General features: G+C 51.5%; 1 protein-coding gene across 1 annotated transcript in view; it reads right to left on the bottom strand.

Moving 5' to 3' along the window:
* Elk3 (ELK3, ETS transcription factor) overlaps positions 1-22446 on the bottom strand; it is a 57741-nt gene that overhangs the window by 4626 nt on the left and 30669 nt on the right. Inside the window, exons 3-4 of the mRNA XM_005358162.3 lie at positions 6123-6917; positions 1058-1180 (exon numbers count right to left, since the gene is read on the bottom strand). Of these exons, the coding sequence (XP_005358219.1) occupies positions 1058-1180; positions 6123-6917 (918 nt within the window). The remainder of the gene's footprint in view (positions 1-1057; positions 1181-6122; positions 6918-22446) is intronic.

Genomic DNA, 22446 nt, shown 5'->3' with positions numbered 1-22446 from the left:
GCATATGTGCACCAGTGGATGCATGCGCTAGATCTCAGGAGATCCGCAGTGACCAGAATATGGTTCCCGTCCTTTGGGGGCCCACTCACTAGCAGAGTTTGCCAGGTCCACAGGCAGTCATAATATAACATGCTAAACGCAGTGGGAGCAAGGAGCGACAGTCAGTTTGGCGTGAGCCATACTAGGGCAGGGGAAGCAAGCTAGATAAGACCAAGCTAGAGTTAGGGGAACAAGGAGCTGGCACTCTGTCCGCCTCTGCTTCATTCCTGCCCCTGCCTGTATTCACATACTCAAAGGAGTAACACCTTGGGTTGGTGGGCAACTACCTTTGGGACTCAGAGGAAATACTGACCTCCACGTGATAGCGAATGAAAGTCCTGGAAGATTCCAGAACCTGCGTGAATAATGTATGTGTTCACCTATCTCAGGGAGGTCTTCATTATTTTTTAACCGTTTGCTGCATATATCTTATTACAAAATTAGAACCTGATTATAATGTGTAAAATGATGCAGATGACCTCTGCTCCAGTTTGGAAAAACTGTTCACTGTTTTTTTACTTTTAAAATGTATTCTGATATGGATATATTGGCGAGTTGGCATCATATTGAGCTTTGTATAGAAACTATTTTTTAAATAATTTCTGCAGCAAATTTCCAGTGTTTCTGGTCATATGCAAATGTCCAGAAACTTGAAGCCATGCCTGGGTTCCTGACATGAGCACATCTCTTCTCTGCCTCAGTGAAAATGTCTGCTTCTAAAAGGCCCTGCAGCCCAGGCCTTAAGAAGTCCCCTTGGAAACTTTTTTTTTCTTTTGGTTTTTTTGAGACAGGGTTTCTCTGTATAACTCTGGCGCCTGTCCTGGAACTAGCTCTTGTAAGCCAGGCTGGCCTCGAACTCACAGAGATCCGCCTGCCTCTGCCACCCAAGTACTGGGATTAAAGGCATGCACCACCACCATAGCCCGGCTGGAGACTTAACATAGTAACCAAGCCTGTGTAGAATTTAGAAAAAAAGCCGTGGCTGACCCACGTTGCAAAGCTGGTTCCAAACTCTTACCTGGAAAAGTGTGTTTGGCCCTTGCAGCCTGGCAGGACTCAGTGGCGCGACGGGGCTAAGGCTGCTCCAGAAGTGTATGCTGGAGAGCAGCGGACTCGGGGTCAGCAGCAGGCCATTTGGTGTCTAGAAGACAAGGCAACAGGCAGGTCTTGATAGGGCTTCACCTCACGCCAGCCGTGACAAGAGTAGCTGGGTAACCAGATAGGTGCACTTGCCATGGACAATGAACCAAACCTTGCCATCTCTGGGAAACTGGGCAACTTCGGGTTACATTTGCACGGCTAGGAGCCGTTATCATTTTCTTATACTAGTTTTGTCCACAAGTCTTAGGCAAGTCACCCTGCCTAAACATTCTAGTGGAAAAGGCAGGTTTGCAGCAGCTGGCCAGAAGAGCTCCTTCAACCCCTTCCCCCGCTCCCAGTAAACAAAGAAGTGTACAGACAAAATAGCACCCCGGGAAGGGGCCTCATTTCTTATCAAACTACTGGGCCACAGCAGACGCCTGTTACCTCCACGGGCACACACACGTGCGTTACAGTTTCCTCAGCCCTTTAATAACTGAAATTCTATTAGTGTGGTTCGTAGCAGCTCATTGGGCACCGCTGGGCTGGTTTTGCAGACTTCACCCTGGACGTGGGGCTGGGAGGAATTCACGGCCCTGGCAATGGAAAACGGGCCTTGGAGAGCCAGAGCCGAGCATTTCTTAGAAGTGACAGGACTGGCATTTGCTCGCCCACCCTCGGCAGGAGTCCTGGCCCACAAGCCAGCTAAAGAGCAGGAGAAACAACCCGCCCAAGCCAGTAAAATGTGCACAGCTTTTATTCTCAGCAGAGGCAAGCTCCTTGGCCCGGGGTGTCTGCACCTCTGGTGACCAGAAGGAGCCCCTCAATAAGATTCTTTGTGTGAGCACCCAGCGAAGGCGCCAGCATTTCAGATTGCATCATGCTGGATGCTGCCGTGTTGTTTTTTCCTAGAACCGGCCCCAGCAGCTTCAGCAATTATCAAGCGCATTTGCGCTCAAACCTAAAGTGAAAGGTTCGCTCTGTTCAACAGGGTAGAGACGAACACCCAGTGGGCTTCCAGCCGAAGCGTTGAAGGGTGAGCAGATTTAAGCTAAATTATCCGAGTCTTTGGTGCCATGGCATTCCCTTCTGCACACAGAATGGCCAGCGAGGTCACTGTTTTGAATCGGCGCTCCGCTTTCTTTGCTGGTCGCAAGCAATCCCACAAGTGTCCTAGGCCAGCTGGCTCACAGTTAAAATGAGCTCTGTCAGGGCTCCCATGTCAGAGCCTCTGCTCACTAGCTTGATGACCTAAGACAAGCAGCCTAGCCTCTCTGGATCTCAGTCTGTCAAATGGGAAGGACGAAAATGCATGCTATTATTGCCAGGTTGCTGGGAAGATAATGTAACCCATCTCTCTCTCTCTCTCTCTCTCTCTCTCTCTCTCTCTCTCTCTATATATATATATATATATATATATATATATATATATATATATATATATATATATATATATATATGACCAACACCCAGAAATGTCAAGCCTGAGAAACACAAGTCATGCTAAGCCTTAATAGTTTTGAATATTTTACTAGTGCATCAGTAATAAGTATAACGTGTACCTGGCGTACCCATTGAATGGACTTTATTCATGGGAGGATTCTCAACTGCTTACAAAAGCTTCTGTGAAACCTTCTGTGCAGGCGTGTTGGGCTCCAGTCCATGGACTCAGGTGACCCAAGAGCTAATATTTACATGATACATGGGAGCCAGGCTTGAACCACAATGTGTCACGTTAACATTTAATACCCAACATAAGGGCCTGTCGGTTTAGCCTCAGAGAAGACTTCTCAGAGTCTCCACAATCTTCTAAGCCATAAAGGACAGCTACCTCCCCCCCCCTCCGCCTCCCCCACCCCCCCACCCACACACCCCCAGCCAAGACCACAGGCTCATGCCTCTGGGCAGTATGTAAAATGGGGGTTTTCTGTGCCTGTGGCCTAGAATTTACATTCCCCTCTGGGTTTGGGTGTTTGTGCACGTTGGTTACCAAGGAATACAGGATGTACTCAGAATCCCTTCTGCGCCTCGTGGCAATACAGTTGAAATGTCTTCTCTAATTTATGCAAATAAGCATTGTCAAATGACTTCATTCACTCCTCCTCCGATTGCTGTTCTCCCTGGAGATCCTGTGGCCTTAAAAGAACTACTTGGTAGCTTGGAGGGGAACTTCCTCAAGAGCCTTGCCTGGGTTATCTCAGGACATGGCAGAGCCTCCTCTGTGTGTCCGCCTGCCCTCCAGGAGGGCAAGCGCCTGCCAGAGAGAGTGAGGGGGAGGGTAAAACTACAAGCAGAACCCACGCTGCTTCTTTCCCTCCACCTGGGACCAAGCTGTCATAAACACCGCTACTCTCGGACCGGACCAACCTCCCTCCACCTGGGAATGCCCATCTTAGCCAATGGCTGTAGGCGTTCCTGACCCACGTGACAGAGACACCAAATCCAACAGGCATTCATTTACAAGGAAAAGGGGGTTCCCACAAGGGTCGCCTTTCTTTTCTTCCCTTTTCAACGCCACTCCATACTAGGTCTCCTCAAGACCTTTAGGCACGTAACCCTAACTACAGAAGCTGGTCCCGTCCGGATGGGTTGCACCTGCGTGTCCTGGTCCATGGCTCTCTGTCTGCCCCGCATCCTTCAGACTTTCCTACCCATCTCCCTGTGCCCATCAAAAGTGCCACCTTCGCCAAGGAGACCCACAGCCACACATGAGGAGCAAGGCCTACACTCTAGGAACAAAAAGGAATATCTGGTGGCATTTAGGTCCTGAGGCTCTACTCTGTTCCCAAGCAGCCTCCTTCCAAACACTGTCTCTCCCCAGAAAGCCTGGGCCCATTCTTTAATTCCCTGACACTCAAGGAAAATAGAGACCTCTCAGCTTGACTCCCAGACGCCCCGAGGCACACCTCTGTCAGAGAAGCCTGGCTTCCTGAAGCATTCTCTCCAGGTTCTAGACCAGAGTCTTCTATCTCTTTGTCCACATGCTAGGGTCCCTAGCTCAGCTCAAGGTCCCTTGGCTCCTCACTCCAGATCTGCCATCCTCAACCCCTCTGAGAGGTCCACCCCACTAAGTTCACAGTAGCTAGGACCAAAGCCACAGTAGACGCCTGGGCAATTTCCCCCCGAAATAGTCATGGAGTTTTGGAAGCAGTGAGACCCCAGATCCTGGATTTCTTGTAAACAACTTGTTCTCCCCTGATCTGAGTGCCTACAGCTGCTCTGAGTACGAGACCTTCAGGAGTTCCTGATGGCAGGGGAGTGGTTTCTGGTGGGTTTGGCTGGGGCGTGGCTATCTCTATATAATCTGCCCCTGAACACAATAAAGGGGGCATTCTTGGGGAATTCAAGGATGACCCGTGTCGCTGTCTCTCTGTCTGTCTGTGTGTGTTTGTGTATTTTAACCTCCAGCCCCCTTGCCCGAAGCTCGTGAACTGGGTGCCAGCGCACAGAACGCAGACACGGGGGCACGGTGTGCGGCAATGGAGAACACAGACACTGAAACTAGACGTGACCTGGCCTGCCTGTCAACCACTCTTAGCTTTGCAGTCTTAAACACTAAAGCCAAACTGTCCACCTGGTGCCTCAGACCCGAGGCTTGCCTGAGCCGCTACTTCAGAGGCAGTTTCTTGCGTGTTGCCAGGCAGCCTGGCTTTGTTAGGGAATGCTAATTTTGGAATTGCTTGTGCCCATTCCAACCTATCAGAGTCCTGGGGCCTCTCCTCAGTAAGGAGGGCTATGACTGCCACTTCACAAAAATAAGCTACCATGTCACCCCTGGGAAGGGGAAGCCCTGCGAAGCAAAGTAGCAGAGAGGTGTTGGCATCTGGTCTGCAGAAACCGTGGTCTGCTGTCGGAGCGAAACAGCTGGTTCCCTCCCCACTCTCCCCCATGGGATGGCAGAGGGTGTCTAGCTGCAGGGTGGATGCTGGATGCAGACAAAATAGGTCCAAATTCATCCCTCCTACTTACAGCTATGGAACCAAGTCAAGGTACTTCACCTCTGTACCCCGGTCACCTCAGCCCAGGCAGTCACAATGAAAAAGACCCACACCGGGGGGCCTGCTATGACCTGGATGGCAAAAGGTATGGTGTGTGCCGAATGTCTGGCACATGCAAAGAATTCGGTGTCTACCGCTGGGGCCAGCAAAGACAGCGGCAGAATCCAGACTTCTGGCCCACCTACAGCGTGACCCCACGTGGAGGCACAAAGCTCCAGGACGATAATGCCTGCCAGTTAGTTGGAGCTGGCTAGCTAGCTAGGGTAGCATGGCCACCATCCCAATGTACCGTCACTATACGGCACCACTCAGAGAGCAGCTGCCCCGTCCCATGTCTAGGAAGCTGGGGAGGCAGACATAGGATCTAAGCCAGTGCTGCTAACCTTTGCCACTAACATGCGTCTGATTTGGCCTGGGACAGCTTCTTTTCTGTCTGTCCTGCAGCTGAACCGGACCCCACTGTGACACTTTTACAGGGGAAGAAAGAAAAAGGCCACCTTCTCCAGGGGCTCAGAGCAGCTTAGACTTGTTGTACACTCTGAGTTTGCTCTCCTCTCCTCATGGTGGGACCTGAGTTTCCCTCAGCACCCCTGCTTTTGTTGGGGACTTTCCTGCTGCGCGTGACCCTTGTGCTTCTTGTTAAAGGTGAGCACGACACACGCAGTTCCACACTGCTATCTGTGAACACAGACTTCTCTCTTCGGGACACTTCTGAGTGCCTCCCGAAAATTACATCATCAAAACTCCCTGAGGCCCGAAAAGCCCCCAAAAGTGCAAATGTCCCCAGAGATCTCCCCACCCTCACAGCCTACGGGCATGATCCATCTGAGGTTACTCTGGGTCACAAGGAGCCAAGGTCCCTCTGTTGCCAGGATACCAAGCCTTTTCTTGTGGGTGCCTCTCGGAATACTCAGTGCCTTTGGGACACTGGCCAAGGGATAATTCTTGAGGACTATGGGGGTGGCTCTTCCTTCTTCCCACTAGGACCACAGGAATAGTGTTTACCTGTGCGGTGAAGAAGGCCGGAGTGAGGGATCCTGAGGGGAGGGCTGGGCTGTTGAGGGCGATGGAGCCGATGTCGGTGCCCGAGAGCAACAGTTGAGGTGCGGAGATTTCCAAGCCTTTGGGTTTTTTGCCTTTTGGGGGAAGAGATGGAGACTTGGTTTTGGAGCCCGATGACAGATTTAAGGGTTCCAGAGAATCCGAGTCATGGCAGGCGGCCTCGAGGAAGAGGCTTCTGTGTTCGGAAGGGAGGGGAGAGTCGGGGGACAGGGATGGGGACCGAGATGAGGAGGGTGACGCAGACGACACGCTGGCCGCATTTGGCAACATTAAAGAGGAGATCTTGGCTGAGACAGACGAGGCCAGGAAAGCGGATGCTGCCGCGGCCTCGGAGGTGGAAGGCAGGGACACCACGGGTCTGGTGATGTGCTTGTCGGTTTTATTGGTCACAAACCTGATCACAGTCCTGACTTCTTCCACAGGGGGGCTGTCGTCACAGGGCTCCTCCAGTTTCTCTGTCTTGATGGCCTTGAAGGCCTCAGGAGGGTTCTGCAGGGAGTTGATGGTGAAGGACGAGTACAGGCCCGAGTGGATGTACTCATTGCGGCTTGTGCTCTTCAGGGCAGACAAGCCCTGCTTGTGGACCTCTCGGCCTTCAGGGGACACCTTACAGTCGCTGTCCTGCAGCAGGAGGCTCTCCCGGCTGATCTCCACCGCATGGGGATCCATTTTGAGGATGTCCGGGAAAGAGACGAACTTGTACACAAACTTCTGCCCGATCACCTTCTTGATAATGTTCTGCGAATACAAAAGCGGACATTTGAAATGGGTGAGGCAGAGGAGGATGCCCTGGAATGATGAAACGAGGGCAGAAGGGCCGAAATATTTCCAACGTCCACAGCGTGGCTAAGAGGAATGACGTCAGAGCCCAAAGGCTCACGCTTTTGCACCCTGGTCCCACTGCCCAATAATGATGCGCTCTCTGGTCTTTGGCAATGATTCTCCCATTGTTTGCGATCATATTGCAGTAGCGAAAGCTACCACTGAGTTAGCACAGATCGTGTGGCTGAGATGACTCACGCCTTAGCTCACGGAACTGGCATAGTAATCCTACAAGCAGGTTTTGCCATTCTTGTTTTACAGTCGGGAAAGAGAGCTGGGGGTGGGGAGACGGCCCGGTGAATAAGCGGCCAGCACGGGGGCTGGATTTCAGGTCCTCCCACACCCACAAGAAAGCTGGCCAGGCACGGTGGCCAGCCAGCACTTGGGATACAGAGGCTCTCTAGCGCAAGCTGGCTAGCTAGGCTAGCCTGAATCCATGATCTCCACGTTCAGCAAGAGTTCCTGCCTCACTAGGGAGAGTGGGGGATAACCAAAGAAGACATCTGAGGTCAACTCTCTGTCTACACACACTTGTATGTGCACGCACCCACATACCATGTATGCCCGGGCATGCGTGCACGCCACAGACACACGCGAAAACCAAAGGTTCTGAGAACTGGAAAATAAACTTCTAGGGCTGCAGGGACTCATACAGCAAGGGTGTGCTCCCTTCACCCCAGTACAGTACTGCCTTACCTGCGGCTGGGAGCCCAGAGAGCACAATGAAAATGATAGCAGGGAAGGATGCTGCTGCAGAGCATCGGAGAAATGTACGTTAGCGCTACCCGGCAACCCAACATTTTCTCCAGTCGGGCAGCCGTTTCTGGCAAGAAAGCCGCTGGAGGGGAAGAAACTGCCTGCTTGGATATTTATGGCATTCGTTTCGTGTTCTTAGTTGCCAGTGTCTGCGTCTGGCTCTTCAGTTAGGGCCCCGTTCCTCTAACATTAGGATGTAAATGAAAGATGAAAACCACTGTCAAGGAAAAAGTTTTCTCAGCCCGTGAGAAAGCGGATTTTATATGGGAGGCTATGCTGTTCTTAAGGCTAGTGGAGCCGGGAGAGCGGTCCTGCAGAGCCTACCCATTTCCATGGTGGTCTGGCAAACGCTTGCCGCAGGTCTTGCCCTGTGATTGACTCTAAGTGTTGCGATACATCCTTCCGCTCCTCCAGCCAACAGCCGCTGAGAGTGGCGACGAGGATGGGGTACCAGCCCATTGGGGCGTGGTCTCTCAGCGGCTATTGGCTGGAGGAGCGGAAGGATCTCCCACAGCATCTAAGTCCTAGGTATTTCAGGGAGAAAAAGATGGCTTCCCTCTGGCTCAGAAAGCCAGCACTATCCTATGGGGAAAAGACCCCGAATGTTTCCTTAGAAACCCTTCCTCCTCAGCCTTGCGAAATAAACCATCTGAGGAAGACTTTATTGATGAGTGCATCACCAGTCCAGCCATCTGGTGTCTAAATCCCACAGCAGCCCACATGGAGGGAGGAAGGTAGCACCCTTCCCCTGCCAAGACAAATGAGCATGGGGATGGAACCACAGCCCCAGACTGCCAGTCTCTACTTGTGCTAAGAGGAAGCACAATATCCCCCGATGGCGGTATCTTGGGAGGTCATGACTTGGCCTAGGTATGAGCACATTAGCTTCTGGCCCGCTACCTCATACCTTGTTTCATTTTTTTCGCCCTTTCAACAACAGGAGAAAGGGGCCCATTTGCCAGTCACCGAGATGTTCAAGGAGAAATTCCCTGGGGGGCAGGTTTTTACAGGAGGCGTGCAAGGTCCTTATGCAGGAGATCCCTAACACATGAACCCCAGACAGAGCCCTTGCCCACACAGCACACAGGTGTGCCCTTCCCAAGGGACAGGTCAGGTGAGTGTCAAAGTTGAACGGTCCCATGGTCGGTGTGCTGGGGCTCTGGCCTGCAACTCACCGCTCCCCAAATCCCATGACTCTAGCTGACCCCACTTCCACACACCCTATGATAACAAATCTTCAGAGGAGTGGAGGAACAGGAAGGTCCTGCCAGCTGCTTGGGGGTGGGGGGTGTCTCTATTGAGAACAGCACCAGGCCGGGGTAGAGATCATGCCAGGAGAACCAGCTCCCTCTAGGAAAAGATGAAATTGGAGAGTCCTGGGTCTGCCTGACCCAGATCATTCCCATCATAAAGGCGTGTGCAGTGCGGAGCTTCCTCCGCTAATACCGCTACTGTGTATGTTACATGTATTACATTTTATTTTATTTATAGTGCCTAATACCTTCCTCTTTGGGAGAAAACTCTTTTCTTCTCGGCCCCTTTGCATAGTCATCTAAATTGAGCAAATTTATTGAGCCTAAATAATTACACAGGAGGGACCGAGGAACTCTTACTTCAACTGACTGATCTCACAAACTAACTTTTAAAAATGTAAATATTTTAATTATTGGACCAGAGGGATCATTACTATATTCATGAGTAAGTCAACAAATAATTAAGGGCTATGATGGGATGAAAATGACTTTTTGGGGGGTCTCAAGAGATTACTCAATGGCTGAGGGCAGAGGTCGTTCTTTTGGAAAACCTGAGTTAGGTTGCTAGCACCCACATTGGATAGCTCACAACCACCTGTAACTCCATCTCTAGGGGATCCCATGCCCTCTTCTGACCTCATCAGACACCCGCACATGCGGCATATAATCACACAGACATAAATAAAAATCTTTTTAAAAGTTTATCTCTTAGGGTCTTCTTTGTTGTCTAGGTTCTCGGGGAAGGCTGAGGATGAAGCCAGGCAAGGATGGGGAAGGAAGGGCAGGGTCCATGCATCAGAGATGCGTCCCAGTCTGTCAGGGGCTCAACAACTCTGACAGAAACTGGCAAGGAAAAGCAAGTAGGTAGCCACAGTGGGCTGGGGCAGCAGCTAAAGCGAGAGCTCTTCCTTTTCTTCCAGGGCAGATCCCAGGAATCAGAGGGACTTTGGATGTTTGCAGACCTCACCACTGCTGCCAAAAAACACATCCTACCAAGTCAGCTGGGAAAACACAGCACAGGCAACGATAACAGTTAGGGTTTGCCGAGTGTGCATTTGCCAGGCACTGCCCTAAGACCTCGAAGCTCGTCTTCTCTGAAAGCATTACCCCACAGGACAGATGAGGAAAACTGAGGTTCACGGACTATAAATTACGCACCATCAGACACTCATACTTGGAAACATCTGGCTCCTGAGCGCTTGGCCAGAATAGAAGGTGATTTACGTCAGCCGAAGCAGATCAGCCCTTGGGTAGGGCTCTTATGGTAAGCAGTGAAGATATTCTGAAGACGCCTGCTTCTCACCCCTTCCATACCAGACTCACTTAGCATTTGTTACCTCCTGTTGCCTGGCGACCCGACAAACGGCCAGTGTGTGTCCAGTTGAGCCAAGGGACTTTCTGTGGTTTCAAAGACACAGTTGCATACATCTGCCTCCTTTCTATGCGGTGAATAAGCCACCGAATAATCTCCCATGAAATGCAGAATGTGACTCACGGCCAGGCCCTGTCTGGTGAGTCTCAGGCAGCAAGGCCAAGGCCAAGTTCAGAGAACAGTAAGCAGGAATCCCCTGCAGCTGACACACAACAGCAAACAGCGATACCCGGAAAATGATGTCTGGGCTTGGAAATGTCCCCACTGCCACATCATGCTGTCATTTCCATGGGGTAGGAACCTGAAGTGTGGGCAGTTTGACAGGTAAAGGCACAGAATATCAGCTCACTTCCTCCCAAACAAGCTGACCTCCATATCCCCAGCACGGCCTGCAAACCCTGACAGACCACAGGCTCACCTACAGGAACATGTGTGTCCATAACCGTGCTTAAATGTGGGGGTGCAAACACTGCCTTCTCCCTTTGAAGAGGACAGGGCTGTGTAAATAACCCTAAAATGATGTGGGAGTGTCATATAGCAATCTGTTGATTTCATTGGTTAAGTAATAAACAAACTGCTTGGGCTCATAGCTTAGAACATAGGTGGGTGGAGAAAACAGAACAAAATGCTGGGAGGAAGAGGAAGTGAGGTAAGACGCCTCAGACAGAGACGCCATCCTCCCCTCTCCCAGGCAGATACATGCGATGAAGCTCCGACCCAGGATGGACGTAGGCTAGAATCTTCCCGTTAAGACCGGTGCTCACTAAGACCGGTGCTCACAGATTATTAGAGATGGGTTGATCGGGATATCAGAATTAGCCAGTAAGGGCTAGAGCTAAAGAGCCAAGCAGTGTTTAAATGAATACAATTTGTGTGTTGTTATTTCGGGGCATAAGCTAGCAGGCGGCCGGGGTGCTGAGGACACAGCCCCGCAGCTCCCTATTACTACACTAAAAACTGCCAACTCCTACCTCGCTGTCTGTGTGTGTATATGGGGGTGGGGGGGTAGCCTCTGGACACTGCAGCTGCTCAGGTCTCTTACAGAAGGTGATATAGGATGCATAGAAAGTCTGTGCAGCCCCCCAAACTTCAAACTATCTCCATATCCCTTCTGTCTCTTTAACACAATCTTAATGCCGCGTACAGGGTCAGTATACCGAATATTGACAAAGAGAGACGTGTATATACGGTCGGTACAGGCACACCTTTTCAAATCCTCTCCGTTCTGTATCTGCCGGATTCTCAAAATCATATCTAAGCATAGTGGACAGATGAGACTTTCCCCCAAACTTTTATGACTTAAATATATGTGCATATACATACATACATACATACTATCTATTATTTGTGTATACACATAGAGATACTTCTAGGATGGAATTACCTTCCTAGTTACGTTAGGATAATATTCAGATAAGCTCAATAAGCATTTGTGTAGCATATGAATTGGACTATAGAGAATAAGGACCCTCGCATGAAGCCAGGGGCCACTGATCATTTCATACATGGCTCAGACCTACAGATGTCTGTGTGTGCTTTGCCTCACAGTTTCACGCATGTATATGATGACTTTAGTCTCTTTCCCTGTTACCTTGCCATCTCCCCTCCTCTCCCTGTTGAAACCCCTTCTCCCACTCTCTCATCGTGTGTGTGTGTGTGTGTGTGTGTGTGTGTGTGTGTGTGTGTGTGTCTGTATGAAATAGGGTGTGAGTTTGTTATTGGGGCATGGGCAACATACCAGCGGCTACAGTACTGAGAACAGTGACCCATTTCCCCGACTAGTGGCAACTCAACCATCCCTTAGGGAGGGGTGGGGCCCCAGGATTCTTTTCTCTTTCATGAGGAAATGCTGGTGGATCAGTCAAGAGCTGCAGTGAGCTCTTGAGGGCACCAGCCATATCCCGAAGACACTTTTGCAGCAATCTTTTCCAACTTCCGGCTCCTACAGGGCCCTTTCCGCCCCCTCTTCCACAATCCCCAGTCTTACCATGTGGCTCTGGCTGGTCTAGAACTCGCTAGGTAAACCACACTGGCCTGGAACTCAAGAGGGATCAGTCTGTTTCTGCCCCGTGAGTGTTGGAACTAAAGGCATGTGCCACCACGCGCAGCCAGCCGCCATGGAATTTCACTGCTGTTTTTTTTTTTTTTTTGGTTTTTTTCGAGACAGGGTTTCTCTGTGGCTTTGGAGCCTGTCCTGGGACTAGGTCTTGTAGACCAGGCTGGTCTCGAACTCACAGAGATCTGCCTGCCTCTGCCTCCCAAGTGCTGGGATTAAAGGCGTGCGCCACCATCACCCGGCCAAAGGAATTTTTTAAGCTAAAATCTACATAGATGCTGTCGCCACATGCAACCCCCTACAATGTCACAGTTTCTTAGAGAGCTCCATACACTTCTGTTTCATCAGTTTGACTCAGGGGGCTCACCCCGTCCGTGTGCACCCCGTCTGTGCGGAACATGCTTTGCAGGTCTGGCACCTCAATCTTGATCTAAAGTAATGGGTCAGGCTTCCATGTGTTCAGACTTGTTCTCCAACCCGTTTTCTCAATGGGGTTTTCATCATTCTTCCTGGCCCAGCTCCCTTAACTTCCGCTGCATCCTCTGAGGGTTCCCTGGGATGGCAGCCTCTTGCCCTCCGACCTTGCCACTTCCCTGCCCTGAATTCAGCCCTGAGAAATATCAGCAGCTCACACAGGCAGGAGGGAAAGTTGTACAGAAACTTCCTACGCCAGCTGGGACTTCTCTCAGCCTTGTGCTGGGAACACAGCCGGAAAGGGGGACAAAGTAGGAGGACCTTTCCCATAAATATCCACTTGATACTACTTCAAGGCTGCTGCTTGGATTCAGTTTAAATGCCACCCGGTCTCTTTCCAGTCACATGATCTGACATCCTCAACTGTAGAATGGGATGGGCCCGTTCATCTAAATACCCAATAAAAGCCCAAAATATTTATCAGCATTAGTGTTATCATCCTTATTTCCCGGAAATTCCCCTTTAGCCAATACTAATCTATTAACGCTACCTGCTCTTAGCCCGGATGACAGGTTAATAGTCAAATCGAACCTCCTAGTAGGCTGTGCATATTCTACATGCTCTATCCACAGCTCTGGGTTCCACGGCCCACGACTCAGCAGGCCGACTGCATCTGGTTTATACACCTCAACCAAGCAGGGGAACATGGTGTTGTTTTATTTAGTTGGATGCAGAAAGAAAAGAGGTGTGTGGTATATCATGCTGAACGCAGTCATCATTTGACATTCACCATCAAGAAAACCTCAAACGATCCAATTAGTTCTGGGTGGTGGGGGGAGGGAGGGGTCGGGGGAAGTGCAGTGGCCACCGGGAAGCCACCGCTGCATTGATGAATCTCGGGATTCACACAAACAGGGATGGCAGCCTATGGCGGAGACGCCGCACGTCAGGTCCTAGGAAGGGGTGCAGACAAGAACCAGACACCCAGAAGATGCCAACTGCTCTGGATGCCTCTTGAAGCGGGAAACGTGTTGCCAGACAAGGAGGCACAGCCTGGCCTCTTAACAGTGGCTGTGGCTCCAATAGGAGGTCACTAAAGGCTGCTGACCCTGGGGGGGGGGGGTCTCTCACTGAGGTCCCTGGCATCGGGAACCAGAGCTTGAGTGCCGGCAGACACAGGATGATGGATCTCTGGGGACACAGACACATTCCCACAGTAGATGTGGAATGAGCTGTGGGGAAGAAGGGTAAAGGAAAGAGGGATAAAGCGCACACGCAGGCCATCGCCTGCCATGAACGCAGCCACCTTACGAGGTGCGCTCGCCCCGGGCTGCCTTAGAGATGAAGAAGTCGAGAGTCCCTGCTGGTCTGTGGAGAGGGCGGTTTGATCCAGTTTTCTACCGTAGAGAGGTGAATTAAATTATTGGGGCCGCCACTGAGGGGATCATGTCGCTGTTTCAGAGAGCCGCAATGTTGTCACCTCCTTGTGTCTTTACATATTACTTAAGTGAAAAATCACAGTCCCCATGGGATGTTCCATCATTTCAGTGAAATAATGTTGATATGTATGTGTGTGCGCACATAAATATGCATGTGTGTTTATAGGAGAAAGAAATTAGTCTTAAAAATGGATACTATAAAGTAACTGATTATAATCTTTTTCAGTCTGCATTTTTTTTTACATGATATATATTTAGTGTATGTTTCTTATCAAATTGACATGGAGCCCAAGTCACGTGGCTTGTAACTGTCCCTGAAGTCTAAACCGGGCGTAGTCACAGCTAGGCCTGAGACATTTCTGCTCAGCAACCACGCCCACTTCCAGAAGGCAGCTGCTACTAACGGTGAACCTCTGTATCCTCTGTATTCCAAAGCAGCAGTGGGGTTTGCTGGCAGGGGCCTAGGAATGGGCTCCTTGGTACAGAAGCAAGGTCCTTGCTGAAAAAAAGGCTCCTTCTCTCATCACCACAAACAGAACTGCTTCTGCCCATCCCTGGGGCATCGTGGTACTTTTTCATAAGATACCCTGGCATGAGGTTCTGGGACCCAGCAAAGCCATCCCTGACTAGCCATTAACGTCCACTACACACGGCTTGGTGTGGCTTCATGACCAGCGGTTTGTATAGTTAGGGTCAGCACTGATGAAGCAAACGTTACCTGAAATAACAGTAGCCTAGCCAGACCTGGGTTCAAATCCCAGCCTCTCTACTTAATATCACCTGGGATCATCATTCAACTTCCATAGACCTCAGTTTGTCAACCTTAAAACAGGGAGGGAAAACAGCTCATGGGTTTGCTTTTAGAGGCTCGTACGTGTCAGGGCCTTGCTCTCAGAGTCCTTGAAACATGACTGCACACAGCTAAATTCTGCTTGGCCGACAGTGGCCATTAGGACACAGTGTTCTGTTAATCTGCTGCGGGCCAACCAGAATTCCTTAGCTGGCAGGCACCTCATTCTAACGCCTGTGAAGGAGCCTCACACACACTCATGCCCATTTCACAGATGAGCGCCCCAAAGCTTTGCTCTGAGCTCCCACAGTCCAGCAGCAGGGGTGGCATGTCGCTAAGTTACCGGCTTCCCAGCCAGCACCCCACATAAGGTCACCATCCGGCTCGCGTACAGATGGAAGGCCGATTGACTTTCCTGAGGTGTCCCCTCTCCGGAGTTAGAACACAACGCCTACAGAAGCCACCCTCATTGTCCCCTGTCCTTAACCACCAAACCTGCCCACAAAACCCCAAGAGACACCTTCCCCTGGAAATGCCCGGGCTCTGCGAAACGGAACCAGAGTGAGCTCTGTAAGCCTCCGGATGGTAGCGAGGTGGGCAGTGCAGGTTCTGACTCGTCTCAGCCTGGGGCCTGTGCACTGCCAGGGCCCCAAGCAGTTCGTGAGCTTGATTAGAATCAGCTACAGATTTGTTTTTAGGTAAGGGCCCTCTCACACTTACCCCCAAGGAGCACTTATTAAAAGGTTCCTTGACCCCCTCAACCTGAGCTGCTTCTAACTAGGTGGCCTCCTCTACTCCTACAGCGTGGTGGGTAAATGGTATTCCCCCCTAGAACTCAGGCCTACTCAGAGCCTTAGAATGTGACCTTATTTGGAAACAAGGCCTCTGCTGGTGAAACTGGCCAAGGGTGTTGAGACTCGGGGTAAGCAGGAAGCACAGTGACTAGTGTCCTATAAGAAGAGGACAGGGAGGGGCACGCAGGAAGGACACACGTGTGAAGACGGGCACAGAGAATGGAGCTTCCAGCTGTGTGACACCAAGGATGGCTGGGGGCCACCATGCTGGAAGAGGGAGGGTCTTCCCTGAAACCATCCAAGGGCCCAGCTGATATCTTGCTCTAGACTTAAGCCTTCCTTTGGGGGAGAGGACAACAAAGTTCTGTTGCTTCGAACTACCAAGTCTGGGGGTATCTGTTACCGCAGCCTTGGGGTGCTTCTTAAATTACCTGTGCTCAGCAGAGCTGCTGCTGCCTCTGTGGAGTGCCCAGCATACACATCTTTCCGCACTGGATGCTGGCCTGGCACCAGGCTGGGCAGAGCTGGGACTCCTTTTGTCTAACTGGTACCTTTGTAGCCCATCCACGCATGCGCGCGCACGCACACACACACACACACACACACACACACACACACACACACCCCATCGCAAACTTCTAAGAATAACACACCCTGACTTTGGCTCAGAGTTGGCCGGCTCCACCAGCTCCCAGCTGGGAGGTTTTCTTGTGGTTTGGGTTAAGATTTCTTTATTTTTCTGGCGTTAGTAAACTGCTGTGTGAATCGGCTCGCCAGACGCAGCAACTTAACACTGCGAGGGCTCTTGCCACTCACTGCCTGAGCCACCACGGCACCCTGAGAACCCCTCTTCTTGTTGGTCTGGCAGGGCGGGAAACCCCTCCCTGGGAGCTGGATGCCAAGGGCGTCTTTCTCCCCTGCTCACTTTGCGGATGCTGCTTGCTAGGTTCAGTCCTAACTCCATCCTGGCTCCCTTAGAACATTCCTGTAAGGGTGTTTGTCCTCAATTTAAACTGAACCATAAGACTACTCTGCCAGCAGAAACCCTCCCCGGGTTGGACTGGGGACTAACTACAACGGTTCTCCATTTTGAGTGGACAACTCTAATGATAGCAGCTGGCATGGGGAAATTAGGGCCACAGGTGGACAGAAATACTCTCACCCCAACTTTGCCAGATTTTTGGCATTCCATACTGGAGACAGAGCCTAGGGCTCAGCCTCCGGCACTGTCCTGGCTTGCTTTGTGTCTATTCGACACAAGCTAGGGTCCTGTGGGTAAAGGAACCTCCACCCGATTGCCTGTAGAAAATCTGTGGGGCCTTTTTCCTGATTAATGATTGACGTGGGAGGGCCCAGCCTCCTGTGGGCAGTGCCCCCTTGGGCAGGTAGTCGGGAGTGGTGTAAGACAGCAAGGTGAGCCAGTCACGGGAAACAAACCAGTAGGCAGTGTTCCTCCATGGGCTCTGCATCCGCTCCAGCCTCCGGGTCCCTGCCCTGACTTCCCTTCCTGAGAGAAATAAGCCTTTTTCTCCTCAACTTGCTTTTGGTTACAGTATTTTTCCCCAGGAATAGAAAACTAACTAAGATACTTTCTATTTAGCATCATCATTTGTCAGAGGTGCGGTGGGCAGGGCGAGGTGATTTCTTCCGTGCTGACATTTCACAACGACAGCTTTCCTCCTATGCTACAGAGAGGGTGCCGGCTCCGCCTCGCCCACACTTCTCCAGTGACAGGAAGCCGCCACAGCAGACACTGTGGAGATGGTGGCAATGTCAAGACAGAACAGGCAGGGGCCCAGTGAAGGAGACGCAGAGAGAGGAAGGGGAACGGGACAGGGAAGACAAGAGTCTAAACACAGGGTGCTGAGGAACAGTCAGAAGGGAGCAGGCAGGCCAGGTGGGCGGGGCTAATGATGAGGCCCAGAGGTAGGAAGGTTCATAACCAGCACAGTGAGGCCAGATGGTAAGGAGAGTTTGGGGATTTCCCAGGGCCAGAGTGGTACAACCGTAGACAGGAGGGGAATGCCAACCTGGCTTCCTGCCTGCCCCCATCCCTCCCCGTCTCATTATGCACCTTTGGCTGGCCTGGAACTCACGACGTTCACTAGCCTGTCTTCATACTCTGTCTGCTTCTACTCCCTGTACACTGGGTAAACGTGTACACTACTGTGCCCGGCTTGATAATTTCTTGTTTCGTTTTGAGACTTATTTATTTTTTTATTTGATGTGCAGGGAGTATTTTTGCCTGCATCTACACATGGGCACCGCGCGAGAGTCTAGTGTCCACAGAGACCAGAAGAGGGTGTCAGATCCCCTGGGGACTGAAGTCATAGATGATTGGGGAGCCCCCATCTGTGTGCCAGAAACCTGGAAATCCTGGGTTCTCCAGAAGAGCAGGAAGTGGTCTTGGCCCCTGAGCCATCTCCCCAGCCCTCACCCTGGCTTCCTTTAGAAAGCATGTTCTAGAAGTAGGGGTAATCCAACCCACCCCTCCCATTCTCAGCTAGCTCGGAGCCCTTAAGACTTAGCACTCACAGGGCCCCCCAGCAATCTACACCCGTGGGATCCCTAACTTCCCTTTTCCCACCTATAGCCCTGCGACTAAAATTCCTAGGTTGAAGCTTGACAGCTGCTGCATCTTGGGTGTGCTACTCAAAATCCTCTGGGACTCATTATCTCCATCTCTAGAATGGGTCCGTCACTGGCCACAAGGCCAGGTGTCCTGGGAGCCGGACAACCGTTAGCAGGTGTGCAATGCCTAGCACAGAACCCGGCCCAGCACGCCCCATACACGTGAGCTTCCCTCCTGGCGTTACCATCTGGGGTAGGAGCCGAGCCTGTGAGGGAAGTGGGGGAGAGGCTGCCCAGAGGAGCAGCTGGTGGCTGGTGGGTGGTGGGAGGGTGTGATGTGAACATTAGCGGGTTTTTTTTTTTTGTCAGTTTGTCTACACAATCCCTAAATTTTCCTGCAGCTAAGAGCCCAGAGCAGGAACGCCAGTGCCTGCCAAGGGGGACTCAGTGTGGGCTAGGGTAAGCGCCTGATGCAGCAATTTGGCAAGGCTGTGAGAGCCCCGGCAGCTGGGCACCCATGGCAGCGGCTCTGGAGACTGCCTCATCCTGTTTCTTAGCAACCACCTTATTTGGGGGAATGCAGAGTGCTACAGGGACACTGACTTGGAAGCATGGGCAAGACAGAAAGCACCCCCGAATTTAACGTGTGGTATCCGGTCCCTTGCACTCCCTCGGCCTGACTTCTTAGGCTGGCTGTCATCTCTGGGGGCAAGGTGGCTAGCCTGGAAGCCCTCCAAAAGAGAGCTCAGCTACATACAGGTCTCCGGGCAGCTTCCAGGGCCAAATTCATGCAGGGAAGTCCTGGCTACCCTCCTTGGCCTCTGGACAGAAGCCCAGGTACCATCTGTTGCCCCCCCCCTCCAATCTAAAGAGCTGACATGGTACAAAAACACTTAATGGACCACTCAGGTTCTCATACACAGGCCAGGGCCAGGCAGAAAGAATCTCAACCATAGGCAGAACACTATGACAACAGCCCAGACCGACATTCTAGAAAGTTCCAGGGTGGGAACACTTGCTGAACTCTTGTTCTGTCTCCACTGTGAAAACATATCCTTTTATATTCTCTAAATTTATTTTGGGGCATTAAAAGACTCCACCAGAGCCAGGCTTTTCGGCACAGGCAGCTGACTTCAGATATATGTTATTAATACCAACATTTTCTCATCGTGATCGCACACCCCATTTAAAATGAATTACCCAATTAAGCTAAGAAGGTGATCCATTCGACTTCCTGGGATTTGCTGCCAGTGGCTCTGCCCGGACTGCTCCCCCTAATTTCCTTCCAATTAGGTGAAGATCACTCGGTGCCCTGGGAGGATCGGCTGGGACGTTGCTGGGGCGACCAGAGGACTGCCTATTGCTATCGTCATTTTCATCTGCGGATGAGAAGGGAGCTGGCAGGATTTCCAGTCTCACCCTGGGATGGATGAACGTTCTCTGCCAACGACAACAGAGACAAAAGGCCTGCCGGACGGGAAAGGATAAGGGACTGAATAAGCTTCCGGGTCTTCTCACGTAGCAACCGAGGTGGATGTCGTCAGCTTCCCTGAGCAGCTGCTTCCCTGAGCTCCGGGAGTGCCAGGCAGTATGTCACCTGCCATCCCTGCCCCCTGCGTGCTGGAGAGGCGGGCTGCAGCAGGCCCTGGATCTGATGTCATGACGAGGCCAGTTCACCCAGTGTGGAAAAAGCCTGCTCAGTAACTGGCCAAAAGGATCAGAGCAGCGTGTGAAATCCAATGCGGAGGAGACCCGGAGGAGATGCGGATTCCAAATCCAGCCCTGGCTCCTTCTGGCTTTCCAGCCTTTATCGGCTCTCACAGAGTGCAACCTGAGACGCCCCATGCTTCTCTCTCTACATCCCCGCCCCTGTCTCATCGCAACCTCAGTCCCTAAGCAAATATTCTGCCCTGGGAAAGATCAAACACATGCATGTCCTATCTCCCCACAAATTGTTTCCTGCTTCGTATCCTTCTCCCAGCCTGGCAACAGCTGGACTCGGGTTGAGCTCAGGAACCCTAGGTCAAGCACCTTGGCCTCCCGTAGTTTTCTTTCCTTACCTCCCTCTTCCAAAAGACCTGGCACCATGTCTATGCTAGCACTTCTCACAGTTTTGGGGGGTGGGGATGACTTGTGTGTCTCTGTCCCCGGTCCCATAAGCCTCTGAACCACGTAAGAGGAGGGAGGGACATTTTCAAAGAAATGGCCGAGGGACAGGAGGGGTGTTCAAATGTGTGAGGGTTTTCAGAACAGCCTAACTACGTAGAAACAAGCATCTGGTATAGTTGCTGGCCGCTCTCGGTTGTGAACAGCGACCAAAGGGCTCCCGACACTGCCTAGATGGGAGCGGTCTCTCTCCACACACCTATTCCGGAGGTTGGTACAAGGGTTCACTTTCCTCCTCTGCATCCACCCAAAACTTTAAAATTAGTGGTAGGGAAATATGGTGACCCATGTCATGACTCTGGCCAAGGCTTTGTCGTACATGTCAAGTGCTGGGCATGGTGTCAGGAGGGTGGGCAGGTGCCACTGGGCCTATCCGCCATGACCCCTCGAATAGATTCTGTTGTCTTTCTCTTTTTGCATACAAAGGAAAGGGTACTTGCTTAGCATGTGAGGGCCCACTCCTCACTACCAGGAGGGAAATGGGGTAGAAGATGGCTCTGTCAGTAAAGTGAACCTCAGTTCTGATTTCTGGTGTGCATTTGTAACCTGGGGAGATAGAGTCAGAAGGATCCCAGAGGCTCACCTAGAGACTGAGTCTCAAAAAATGAGGTAGAGAGTGAGCCAGGTAGAGCCCCCATTGACCTCCAGCTTCCATTAGTACCCACACACATGCGCACACACTACTAAGACATACAAACCTACTCACATGTAAATAAACACATTTATAAAAAAGAGGCTAAGGCAGGCCCAGAGAGACGGACTCTCCCCCAGCTGGTCTCCAAAACAGACAGCTAATCCAAACCCCTCACTGCCACTCTCTCATTGGAGACCTCCAATTGCCACGCACTGCGCTGCCCTGTCTGCGCTCTGTGCGCTGGCACCCAGTTCATGAGCTTCGGGCAAGGGGGCTGGAGGTTAAAATACACAAACACACACAGACAGAGAGACAGCGACACGGCTCATCCTTGAATTCCCCAAGAATGCCCCCTTTATTGTGTTCAGGGGCAGATTATATAGAGATAGCCATGTCCCAGCCAAACCCACCAGAAACCACTCTCCTGCCATCAGGAACTCCTGAAGGTCTCGTGCTCAGAGCAGCTGTAGGCACTCAGATCAGGGGATTACAAGAAATTCAGGATCTGGGGTCTCACTGCTCTCAACACCTCACCATGCCTACCTCTCTATACAACCTGGGGGCTGGAGGGCATGTGTTTGGAAGGGACACTGCCAGTTGTCACAAATACATACGGTATCTTCCCTCGGGGTCTTGTGTGTATCTTATACATGTGTCTACACTTCTCCTCTGCTACACTTTTAACATGCCGGAACAAGCTAAAAATACGACATATACCATATGAAAATAATGCTATTCACGGGCTTGTCTGCTCTGGCAGAGAAACTCCCCTAATAGGACAAACCAAGGGTTGTGCATTTCCAGCCACCAGGGAAAGGAGGCGAGCTAGAGAAGGCCAGAAAAGACAACCGATAAAAACCACCGTGGCTGCTGAGTGAGACAGCCACAGATTTATGCCACTCACGGGCTGAGTGTGAGGAAGGAGGGGGAAAAAGAGGTCAACGGCAGTCACAGGGACACAGAGAAGCAGAGGGGACCAGCCTGAGTCTGCGATCACTCCCCAATCCTTGCCTGAAAAACAGAGCAGGGTGGGGCGCATCACACCGTGCCTGAGGGAGGAAGGTCATTGGTTAAATAAAATGAAACTGCTGGGCGGTGGTGGCGCGCGCCTTTAATCCCAGCACTCGGGAGGCAGAGGCAGGCGGATCTTTGTGAGTTCGAGACCAGCCTGGTCTACAGAGCTAGTTCCAGGACAGGCTC

Source organism: Microtus ochrogaster, chromosome 24 (genome assembly GCF_000317375.1).
Source record: "Microtus ochrogaster isolate Prairie Vole_2 chromosome 24, MicOch1.0, whole genome shotgun sequence".
NCBI classification, from domain to species: Eukaryota; Metazoa; Chordata; class Mammalia; order Rodentia; family Cricetidae; genus Microtus; species Microtus ochrogaster.
The sequence above is the reverse complement of the archived record's forward strand: the minus strand, read 5'-3'. Positions and strand labels throughout refer to the sequence as shown.